We start from the raw sequence: 12663 nt of genomic DNA, 5'->3' as shown, positions 1-12663 counted from the left end.
GGCTGATTGAACAGAGGCAGCCACAGGAGGAGCAAAGGGGGCTGGATTAAGGGAATATAAGTGCTGGCCATAATGGCAGGAGAGCAGGCCAGAGCTTGGTAACCATATACCACTGTGCCTCTTATTTATTTGTCTGACAAATAAATTATTTTTTTAATTTCTCTGTTGCTGCGTTGAATATTTCATTCCAGCTAAGCGTTAACCACAAGCAGGGTGCTACAACAATAAAAAAGAATTACCATATGCTATCAGACTAACGCTTGATCAGGACAAGTCCCGCCAACCCTTTCTGGCAATATCTCTGAAATTCAGACATCTAGGATTCCAGCCAGAAGTCTTTCTACACCCTTGCAATGAATTTGTTATGAAATGCTGGGGATCAAATCAGTAGCTGGGAGATCCATGCTGAGGTAATGGTGAGCTTTGTTTTAACGCTCAGGGTCCACCATGTTTGAAATTCCAAATCCCTCCCCCCACCCCAGTGCAATGTTTCTAGAAAAAGAGGTGCCGGAACTCACCACGAACGCCTCCCTTGTTTTCTTCCAATGGCAATGGAACCCACCTGAGAGGTGCCAGAACTGAGTTCCGGCTGAAGAAAGGGCCTGGCTCCCTCCTGTACTTTCCTCTACCCCAGAATGTGACAAAGCTCATTTGGCTGAACTTTCTGACTGACTTGATGTTTATGAAGTGCATTCCTTGCTCAGAAGGTATTACCCTCTGATCAACCCTGCTCACTGGGACAAGCTCATCAGAGTGTGTAGGTACAGAAGCTCCTGCCTCAATTGACATATAATAGCTCTCTTGGACATGGCCAAGGGGCCTCTTTGGCTGTGAACACACTATACCAGGGATGTCCAACCAGCAGCTCGTGATCTACTGGTAGATCCCCGGCTGATCCTGGTAGGTCGCAGGATCCTTATTGTGTACAAAAAGTTGCAAAAAAAGCTTTAAAACTCTGTGCAACCCTCCCCGAAAAAAGCTCAACAACTCTGGGCAATCCACCCACCCCATGCATGCTCCACTGCCAGTTTTTTTTTAAATACTGGGAGTAGATCGCAGTCTCTTGGGAGCTGGACATGCCTGCGCTATACCTTTAAAGCACATTCAAAGCACATTCTTTCCATCAAATAATTCTGGGCATTGTAGTTGACCCTTCACAGACCCTCCAAGCGTCCCTATTTTCCAGGGACAGTCCCGGATTTACAGAAGCCGTCCCGGTTTCTGATTTGATCCCAGATTTGACCCACTTTTCTTTAGGATGTCCCTTTTTTCATCAGAGAAATGTTGGAGGGTATGGAATTATATGACCCCCCGACTCAAGAAGAAAAGTAACTATACAACCTTTAGAAGACATATGGAGGCAGCCCTGTATAGTTTTTTAATGTTTAATGTTTTGTTACATTATATATATATATTGGAAGCTGCCCAGGGTGGCTGAGGCAACCCAGTATGATGGGCAGAGTGTTGTTGTTGTTGTTGTTGTTGTTGCTGTTGTTGCTGTTAAATAGGATATTTAATCCTATTTTCATCGGAGAAATGATGGAGGGCATGAGAGTTTCAATTTCCACCAGCTCTTAACAAATCTATTGTATGTGCTCAGCCTTTGATAACAGTAAAGGTAAAGGTAAAGGGACCCCTGACCATTAGGTCCAGTCATGGCTGACTCTGGGGTTGTGGCGCTCATCTCGCTTTATTGGCCAAGGGAGCCAGCATACAGCTTCCGGGTCATGTGGCCAGCATGACTAAGACGCTTCTGGCGAACCAGAGCAGCACACGGAACCGCCCTTTACCTTCCCACCGGAGCGGTACCTATTTATCTACTTGCACTTTGACGTGCTTTCGAACTGCTAGGTTGGCAAGAACTGGGACTGAGCAACGGGAGCTCACCCCGTCACAGGGATTCAAACCACCGACCTTCTGATCGGCAAGCCCTAGGCTCAGTGGTTTAACCCACAGTGCCACCCACGTCCTTTGATAACAGTACTCACTTTCTATTTAGCAGATGAGTAGGCAAGATAGAACACAAGATCAATTACTTGACGCTCAACGTTGACTTATCAACATCTCCAAGAGGCAGTGCTGAGAAAGGTATTTCTAGGCAGTCAGGTTTGAGACTATTCATTTATTCATTCATTCATTCATCATTGACATTATTAGGCTAGATAGACCATCAGTTTCAGCACTGGCATAATAATGGATGGCTCTTTATGTACTAGATGTTGTCTTCTTACTTGTGGTATACTGCATATGGCACAACATGATCTATATAGGGTAGAGTAAGTGCTGGACCTACAAGAGACCAATCAGCTTCCTCATCTGCTCCTTGTGCTACATGGAGATGCCTGGGATTGATTTTAGGACCTTAATAAATGCTCTGCTGCAAAGGCCGTCAAGAAAGAATACCTTGTGTTTCGGGCTGGATTGTCCCACCTTTTATTTCTGTATTCCTATAATTTGCAGAGAAAATGATTCATCCAGAATCATTAAAAAAAAAAAAAGCCAGAAACCCACTTACGGAAGATACTGTATTGCCAGCAGGCAGAAACCATCACATAGCAAAAGGGAGCCTAATTGAAGTTGATTTCAACAAATGACTTTCATAAATGGCGATTTCCTTTTAATATGACAGCATGAGAAATTTCTTACATAAACCACTAACCTTTCTATTTATTTCCTCCTTTCAGAGATAACACTGAAGACCAAGTGCCTTTTGTAGGAAGAGAACAAAATCAGCCTTGCTTCTCATTATCCTTTTTTTAAAAAAAGCAAACAAAAAAACAGGAGTAGCCATTTATTTCAAATAACGAGATTCAACATGTCAAGCAATCAGCCATAAGCCCTGTTATTATAGCAAACTAAGAAGGTTTAGTGCCTATCAGTTTGGAAACAAAATACCACTACCCAAAAATAAGATTTGTGTGGCTTCTACATACTTGGAGGACAGCGTAAGCCTTTAAAAGTACTTGGGTTTGTGGGTTTAAAGAGAGAAAGATGGAATGTGATTTTTTTTTAATTGTCTGGTTGTTATATTGATATTGATGACACAGTGGACACCCCTCTTTAGATGGTAATGTGTATTAATCACGTCATTTACTGCCAAATGCGATAAGCCAGCCTTGCTGATTTAGGGACCCTCCTACTCATTCTTTTTGAGCAAAGCTCTGGACTTCAGCCTGAAAAGTATTGCCTTGGAGAAAACACTGGATGCCTTCTGGCAGGGGCAAAACTAGGCTTTATTTCAACCGGGTCAAAGACCCAGTTTCACACACACACGCCTTTGCATACACACATACACAGGCTGGGAACATCAATGGTGCCTCTCTGGAGGCTTCACCTGAGGCAAAAAAAAAAGGCTAGCCCCTTTGTAGCTACGGCTCTGCCTTCTAGGGCTACACAGCATGGGTGGGAAAAGCCTCAAGGGGTCTCTCCTTCCCTCCCTCCCTCTCTCTCTGGGCTGTAGGAAGCAGGTGCGGGGGGTGCAGGCTGCCCTGGATGTCATCCATGAGGGGGTGACAAAACAGCACTCACCGTGGGGCCTGGTCTGCAAAGCGCCCGAGCCATGTGTCTCTCCTGGGAGTGACACAGTGGCTCAGGGTCCCGCACTGCCCAAAACAGCAGCGTGGGGCTTGCGTCCACCAGGCGGACTCCGTGGGCAGCTTGCTGCGCTGTGCTGCCCTCATGCGTGGATCGCCACCCCCATAGGCAGTTCGCCCCGCCCCCACCGCTCCGGGTGCCAGAGCAGCTAGCTCATAGCTGTCAACTTTCAAAATAAGGGATCAGCAGCCTCGAAAATAAGGGATCAGCAGCCTCACCTGTCCCGGGGACAGTCTACGGGATATCTAACAATCCGGGATAGCAGCGGGAAACGGCGCTGGAATAAGGGAATTTCCCGCAAAAAAAGGGGAAGGTTGACAGCTATGAGCTAGCTACACCTCTGCGCACTCTCTCTCTCTCTCTCTCTCTCTCTCTCTCTCTCTCTCTCACACACACACACACACACACACACACAATATCTTACCACAAGGTTCCTATTCCAGGCTGCCTGTAGTCCTGGACTACAGCACTTCTCTTAGAAAGCTAACAGGTCCCATTTGCATTCCTCCAGGTTTGCATTTCCCTGTCCTTGCGCCCGTGTGTTCCTATACCGGTTGCGGCAAGCAGGACTCTAGATCTAGCCCACAACTCTACGGATAATTGAGGCACCATCTGCGTTTGTTGGCTGCCTGCTCCTATTGCATTAGAAACCTTAAAACCGCAACTCGCAAACCACTCTGCCATCGTGTGCTGCAGCCTGCACAACAATGCCCAGGTCTCACCTGCTTCCAAAGTTTCCGTGAAGTTGCTGTCGGCCATCATTTATTCCCGGGCAGCTTCCCCAGACCCCGCTTTGCAGGCACCGCACGGTACATGTTTGCCTCAGCAAGTGACAGGTCTGGCTCAAAGGCATCCATCTTCTTAGGAAGGATTGCGGCTGCCAGCTGGAAGCTATGGATTCGGGCCATGAAGGAAATCATGCAAATGACTTTGATTTCCATAATGCCACAACTATTACCTTTGTTAGGGGCTGTTTTACAACGAGCTGCTTGTGGCAGAGGACAGTGGAGGGCCTAGGGGAGGAGCAGTAAAATGTGAGAGGCATCCATGCAAAGATGGTCCCTAGGAGACAGTAGAGCGCACACTGCTGTTCTGCCAGAGCAGCTCCCAGCCATAATGTCTGCTTTCCACATCACCATTTACAACCTAGGTAGTAACAGAAGTATTAGGGACCCATAGGAGGAAAAAAGATTTTGCAAATTTGCATGTGTGTCAGATCCTTCTACGCTTGTAGCATTTCCTCTCCTTGTTAGTTTAGCCATGTAGCCTTATGAGGCTTTGCCCTCGGGTGGGGAAAAACATTGCGCCCGGGGAAAGGGAGATGGGAGTCAACAGACACTCAAGGAATCGTTTCAGAGAAAAAGCTTTATTTCTACCATCCATGAACTGGTAAAAGGAGCAAGTGTGATAGTTCACAAACAAGCACGGGTTCGCAGTCATTTGCACAGAGCATATATTCCCCTTCCAGTTCCCTCCCCTTTCTCCTCCTCTTCAGGAGTTCTGCCCCATGTTGAGTTCCCCTGAGCATGAACAGAAAGCTCCTGTCTTGGGACCATTGGGACTCTTGGCACCCTTCCCAGGAAAGGGGAATGAGAGCGGTTCAGCATGTCCAAAGATGTTGCAACTGAATGAGGTAAGATTCGTTTCTCAGGCCTGCTCTGACAGAGTCTATTCATTAGCTTTTTGAAGCCTTCTCGTACTGATAAAAGTAACGGTTTGCCCTTGCACATCATCTTGTGAGAAAAGCAGAGGAAAACTTTAGCTGTGGATTTTTTAGAAGAGAGAAAAGGAATTTTGGACAGTTTTGAGGCCTGGGGGGGTGACTTCGGGCCTAGGTGGGGTCACCTGTCCTCACCTCCTTCAGCCATGTATATATTCGCTTTCTTCATGTCCCATCAGCTACTCTCAGCCTATAAAACAAAAAATGCAAACTTCCCCTCTTTCCTCTAAGTGGATGGGGACCAGGGAAAGGACCTTAATTGTGGCACCCTGTTCATGGAATGCTCTCCCTAAGGACTAGCACCAACTGATATCTCTTTCCAGTGTCAGGTTAACACATTCCAGCACAAATACAATGGAACCTTGGTTCCCAAACGCCTTGGTACACGAACATTTCGACTCCCAAATGCTGAAAACCCGGAAGTGTTCCAGTTTTCGGATGTTTTTCAGAAGCCGAATGCGCGATGCGGCTGTCGGCCAGTTTCCAGGGCGCCTGTGTCAATTGGAGGTTACACCTTGGTTTTCGAACGTTTCAGAAGTCGAAGGGACTTTTGGAACAGTTTACATTCAAGAACCAAGGTATCACTTTATATGAACTGGCTTACTGTTGGTTTTATCCACTTTCCGTCTGCTGTGTTGTTTTTTGATTGTGGTGGTTGTTGTTTTTAAAAAAGATTGTCTTTGAATGCTGTCCTTACAATTTTGTTGAATGGAAGCTCAGCAATCTTTTAAATAAAAATAATTAGACTGAAATTATTACAAATAAGAATCTTTAAAATTGGGGGGGGGGGGAGGAGAAAGACATTGTGTGCTTTAGATATACATATACTCAGAAACCTATGCAAAAGTATTCCCAAGTGTATATAGGAATGTAGTCATGGCTTGCTCTTAATAATCCTCTGAACAGTATCAATTGTTATAAAATGGCTTGCAAGAATTCTAAGGTAAGGGCACTCTTCACCATTATCAGGAAAGAGGGGCATCCACCATGGCTGTCATGAATTCTTTCCGTAAGACAAGACGCAATTGTTCTACCATACAGAAAAAGCAAGGAATTTTGCAGATAATCCACGCCACACATTTAACTCAAAAAACACTAAGCACATTTGCAAAATATAGGTATTGGTTGAGGTTCACGTTTATTCGGATGATGTAATCACAGAAAGAAATGAAACAAGGAGCTATTCTCAACACTCTCAAAACTGGTGCCATAAAAATGAGAATACTTTGAGTCATCATTTTTTAAAAAAATAACAGAAGTATGACAATAAACTAGAATGGCTGATCACAAAATCATTTCATGAATGGAAAAAATCTGGGACAGCAAGGCATGTGTGCTGCAAAATTTATGCCAACGACATCTAATTACCCTAACTAATTACCTTTGGTGGTGGTGGTGGTGATGTCTCTTCTCAAATGAGATTTTTAAAAAAGATGTGCCAGGTTCTGTATGTGGGCCGCTGTGTCTCTCTCCTCCAAGACAGGCAATGACTGATGGGACCAATACCCTATTTCTGGAATCCTTTTGCTTCATTTGGCATTTGTCCCTTGACATCCTAAGCCTCCACTTCAGGGTCAGACCAAGAGTTTGAAGAAGCTCAGATAGCACAAGCTTCCTTTCCTCCCACTGCAGCCCCTCTACACTCTGACAAGCCTACCCAGAGGGAGTCCACCACACTCTGCAGATTGCATCATTCAGGACTCCAGTGTCAGGGGAGAAGCCCCCCAAACAGAGGGAAAGGATATTGTTTTCCTCTGCACGAGACTCCGCCATTGCACGAGCAAACTCCTGTTCACGCGACACTACCCAATGGGGTTACCTTGCAGCAACTATTTTAAAATTTCTGAACCCAATTCACTGTGCACATCTACACAAGCCCCACTAAAATTAACTAATCAGTTTCAACAAGGCTTTGCATTGAGAAGTTCATAGTACCTAGAATCACCCTTTTCATTCCTCACCCCTGGCCCCAAACAATAAGCTCTTTACTCTCAGCAATGCTCTTGGAAAATGATTCCCTTGGAAAAGGTGATTAACTCCCAGGTAGTTTATTTAATAGTAATCTCACCAAATTCCCAACAATGAACTCAAGGATGCCAGCCAAGTAAGCCCACAACTTACACAGGGGGTTTGTTCCAGGTTTCATGCCTAATGCCAAAATTGCACATAGTCAAGACACATTGGGTGCAATGCAAGTGGAATTGCCAAAGTATTTTTTTCCTGGATACCCCCTCCCCTTTTTAAAAAAAAATTGCCAAGCACGTAAAGCTGAATGCACCTAAGTCAAATGTGCATAAGTTGTGGGCTTAGTGTACTGCATTTTCCCACTTATCCCTTTAAGCACAGAGTATGCAATTCAATGTATCTAGGTGTGTACATGCAGACACTATCTGTACACAGACACCATGATTGTCACATATGGTTTTCACGCATTTCCCTACATTTTAAGGCTGCAATCTGTAACAGTTACTAGGGCGTAAGCCCTACTTCTGAGTAAACATGCACAGGAGAGCACTGTAAGCAATTTGTAGGATTTAACATTTTAAATGGCCCTGAGTCTCTTGCCATTGCTCTTAGCGGTGTTCCTCCCTGGGATCCTGACAAAGCTAAACTCATAAGATCTTATTCTTCCCAAGCAAACATTAAAAAAACATATTAAAAGTCTGTGGTGGCAAATTTCCCCAAATGATGTTGCCAGTAAAGTAAGACAATGAGGCTAGAATCCAGCACAGCACTTTGCTTAATCAGGTCCCTACCTGTGCAGCTGAGAAATTTTATGCCTGTGACAAGCCATGCAGAACACCAGGGTTTTTGAATATTTGTGGGATCACTATGGTAAAGTATTTGGGAGTCTCTGGAGTGCATTTCCTACAGAGTTTCATAGCAGCAAATATCATTATAAACTTGATCCTGAGAAAATATAATATAAAGTCTCAGAGCACACAGGAATATGGGGACTACGGGGGTTCTGGACCAGAATCATTTTTACATTCTGATGAGACTCAGCTAAAATTAGCTAAAATAGCTTGTGCAAATGCATTTCATTCCCTTATGCTATTATCCCATAATATATAGCTCCTCTTTTAAAAAATTGACGCTCATTCACATTATAATGTAAGAACATTAGAGTTATTTGGAGAAAAATGGAAGTGGGGTTATTTTAAAAGCATTGGAAACCCTCCATGGATTTCCATATAAATCCACAAAGTGAACTGGCCTTCCATCTTGTGAAAAAAATATCCTCATGTACTTGGGGGGGGGGGGGTGTCCTGAAAAGACTACTGTTTGCTTCAGAGAAAGGCAAGTAAAAAATGAAAAAGGAATGCAATTAAAAAGAATAAAGGGTCTCCACAATAGGTGGGCATAAGCGTAAGATGCAGGCACTTGGCAAGTGGAAATAATTAAGAAGAGGCTTCGCTGCCCCAATGGCCAGGCTACTATTCCACATTGTAGTATGCAGTACCCATCACAACATGTTGATAAGGGGAGGGTAAGCTTTTTAAACTTTGGAGTTCAGTCTTCTCTGTGTTCAGAAGATGCTATCAAGTCTTTTCGAAGGAGCACGTGCTTGTGTCTCTGCATGTGAATACTGTCGCGGGCCGCTGAAACCGCCTCCATCAAATGCTGCTGTAATCTGTGTTTTTGGCAACAAAGGCTGGGGCCTCCCACTCCACAGTGAAGAAGGAAAGTGTCCCAAAGAACCCAACCACGGCCATAATCAGAAGCTGCCACTGAAGAAGCAGGTAGTTGCTGTAGAAGTACGCGATGGCGGCACAGACAGACTGAAAAGGGAAGCAAGGAAGGGCATGAGTGACATTTCAACTTGGCTTCAGTGCCGTTCAGCTTTAGTAACATTCCAACTTTTTGTGATTTCCAGAGCATAAATTCCCGTCCAAGTTGTTTTTCTAATTAACTGCCTTACTTAGCTCTCCTGCAATCTGCCTATTTCAAAGTGAACAGCTTAGCATCAAATGCCCTTTCATATCAGCTTTGACTCTTCCTGATCCAAGGTCATTCCTAATTCCTAGATTCCTTACTGCGTCTACAAACAGCTGACCTGCACCAAATCCAGGAAAGTAGAGACTCCCAGATTCCTAGAATTGTAGAGTTGGAAGGGACTACAAGGGTCAGCTAGTCCAACCCCCTGCAATACAGGAATCTTTTGCCCGATGTAGAGATTAAGGGTCTCATGCTCTACCAACTGAGCCATCACGGTGACTTGTAGATTGAGTTGGACCATGGCGTTTTTTGCATCTATCTTTTCCACTTTATCCACTTAGATATTTTAATTTCATATATACTGATATAGAATGCTATTGTTCCATTAATATCATTCATTGCATTGAGACAGAAGGTAGCATTTTCTATATAGCACGCCTACCAATGCATGTATTCCACTTATGACTACTTCAAATGTTTGTTGTTTAAAAACAATTGTTATATTAAACATTGTTTCATCACGCACAAATATAATATCACAAACATGTTTATGTTTAAACAGAATTAAATTCCAGTGTCTTCACTGGGGCTTAAACACAGAACTATAGCATGTATTTTGGTTAACCAAACATCCTGCATTACTGAAAAGGCTTCTGTGTTCTTGCCTTACCCAGCGTCCTAGACAAAAGTAGATGACTTTTAAACTCCTTCCAATTTTACACAAAGCTCTTTGTTTGCCTAATGAATAAACTACTGTATTATTTCAGTAGACTGCAGATTATATGATGTCTGGCTCTGACATTTGGCAACCAGTAATACCTGGATGAATTTAAAGACTGCAAAGGCAGGTGCACTGTCTTCTGAGTACAGGAATCCCAAAATACTGAGGAGTTGAGTGTTGAAACAGCTATCACCTAGACCCAGTAAGAAGCTGCAGAAAATTGCCACTTCTTTGCTGAAAATAAAGAGATGCCAACATTAACTATACTGTAACTAATAAAAATATACACAGCTATGAATAAAAAATTAGGTGCAATCCTACCATTCATATTATTTTTGTCTAAGTTTACTGAGAAATAATGGAGAAAAATGGCAAGGTCCAGATTGTTACCAAAGAGCTGCTTCGTTTTGAGAATTCTCGTTTTGGGCATTTCTGCATTGCAATTAAATATGTCAAAGGCACTTTGCCCGTATTATTTAATGTTTTAAATATTCTTTGACTTAGCATTCCATCCAAACCTGGGCTTATGGTTTGTCTTCCCCAGATAAACCATGGGTGGTAAACCAAGAGCAAATCTTACGTTTACAGTTCATGGCAGTGGCGTAGCGTGGGGGGTGCAGGGGGGGGCGGCCGCACTGGGCGCAACATCTGGGGGTTAGGGTTAGGGGGCGCAAATCCATGGGTTAGGGGGCGCAAATTACTTGCCTTGCCCCAAGTGCTGACAACCCACGCTACGCCACTGGTTCATGGTTTGTCTGGAGCAAGACAAACCATGAGCCCAAGTTTGGCCATCACAGTAAGGCAGACCATGACTTGGCCCCAGATAGCGCGGCAGCAGAAAGGGAAGGAGGAGCGCCTCAGACATTATCTTTGGTCCTGTAACCAACATGTTTGCCTGTTCATATTAAGCCATGGTTTGGCTTAGCACCCTGTGTAAACCGGATCTGTCTGGTCATGAGAAGTAAAGTAACTCGTACCTTGGTTCCATGAATGCTATGCTGTCTGTGCCATGGATGGAGGCGATGGGGGCATCGTTTGGCATGTTGTAGAAAATCAAATAGAAGGCTACAAAATGGACCACAATGCCTAACATCACCACTGGGTTCCTGCCAAAACGGTTGTTTTTGCTAAGAAGGCCAAAGATTCCTCCACCTGTAATAGAGAATGTATCATTATTGTGAGCAAGAAAACAGGGTTAAATCACTTCCCTAGTATGTCATGTAAGGGGCTGGTGGAAATGGACTTATTTGACCCCTGCTCTGCTCAGCAGCATCCCACCCCCCTAAAAAGCCTCACTAAAGGATGAGAGGATCCTGCTAAATTGTGGCGTTCTCTGGCTTGGGAGGCTGAGTAGGAAGGAGGGATTCCAGAAAATCCAGCAGAGGCAACTTCAATCCTGAACGTTATGCCTTGCGGTGGTGGTTCTACCCACAGTCCAACATGCTAGAAAGCAGGCAACACTGTGGGAGGGGAGAAGCAACCCCCCACCAGATGACTGACTATGGCAAAGTGTCGAGCTAACGCTCCATCCTATCTCCCCAACACGGCACCACAACCTGATCCACAAGTGGAAACCGTGGCCTGGCCTCTCACAAGAGCAAATCAGGAGGTAAACTGTGTCACCACTGTATCACATGAGACCTCAAGAGGGTAGGAACTCACATGCTCCTCCATATCTCCACCTCGGTTAAATAAACATCTCTGTAAAGAGAACGCTAGCATGTCAGGAAAAGAACTAAGCTTGTATCCTTCTCCCTGGAACCTAGTCTGTTAGGCCAAGGGTTGTTTTTCTTGCTTTCACAGAAATGTATTCACTCATGTAAGTCTGTATCTGCAGTCTAAAGTGGTACACTTCAATGGTTTACTGCTATTTCTGAGAACTAGGACTAATTATGTCACAAACATTGCTGGCTCCAACGGCCAAAAAGGCAATCTGCTTTTTATACCCAACAGCTGCTTGCCTTGGCTGTCAGAAGTCCTATACTGCAGAGTTTGCATAGTCTAAAATGAGCAAAACACTGCTGCTACTCCATCACCACTATAAATAAGTATTAACTTCCTGATCTTCTGCCAACCTAGCAGTTCAAAAGCGTGCTAGTGCAGGTAGATAAATAGGCACTGCTGCGGCGGGAAGGTAAATGGTGTTTCCATGCACTCTGGCTTCCGTCAGTGTCCAGTTGCGCCAGAAGCTGTTTAGTCATGCTGGCCACATGACCCACCAGCTCCCTCGGCCTGAAAGCGAGATGAGCGCCGCAACCCCACAGTCACCTTTGACTGAACTTTACCGTCCAGGGCTCCTTTACCTTTTAACTTCCTGATGCATTAAACTGGTGTGGATAGTCTTAGTTAGCTCCTGGGGATTAAACAAGCTGTTGTGGCTGTTTATATTAATGCACCTCATAAGCATTTAAAACAGGTCCATCTCATTTAACCACATAGAAGCCATTTTGGCATATGTGGTATATATGTATTATACAACTGTAGGCAAAATTTATTTCCTGCTATTTCAAATCCAGTTTGGAGAGAAGCCATAGCACAATGGTAAGGCATCTGCCTTGCATGCAGGAGGTCCCAGATTCAATCCCCAGCACCTTTTCAGATGCCTGTCTGAAACCCTGGAGATCTGCTATGAGTCTCTATGTCAACAATACTGAGCTAAATGAACCAAAGGCCTAACTTGCATCAAGGA

At 44.4% G+C, this 12663-nt stretch overlaps 1 protein-coding gene across 4 annotated transcripts in view; it reads right to left on the bottom strand.

Moving 5' to 3' along the window:
- The window catches only part of MFSD11 (major facilitator superfamily domain containing 11), a 36588-nt gene that overhangs the window by 8072 nt on the left and 15853 nt on the right, over positions 1–12663 (bottom strand). For all 4 annotated transcript variants that reach the window (XM_083487609.1, XM_083487607.1, XM_083487608.1 and 1 more), the window contains 4 exons: positions 10952–11126; positions 10073–10208; positions 4317–9096; positions 2660–2750 (listed from right to left, as the gene is read on the bottom strand). In XM_083487609.1, the coding sequence (XP_083343735.1) occupies positions 8932–9096; positions 10073–10208; positions 10952–11126 (476 nt within the window). In that variant the 3' untranslated portion in view covers positions 2660–2750; positions 4317–8931. The remainder of the gene's footprint in view (positions 1–2659; positions 2751–4316; positions 9097–10072; positions 10209–10951; positions 11127–12663) is intronic.

The sequence above is a fragment of the Podarcis liolepis genome (genome assembly GCF_965112155.1).
Source record: "Podarcis liolepis genome assembly, chromosome: 2".
In the NCBI taxonomy this organism is placed as follows: Eukaryota; Metazoa; Chordata; class Lepidosauria; order Squamata; family Lacertidae; genus Podarcis; species Podarcis liolepis.
This window is presented reverse-complemented; position numbering and strand designations above follow the sequence as displayed.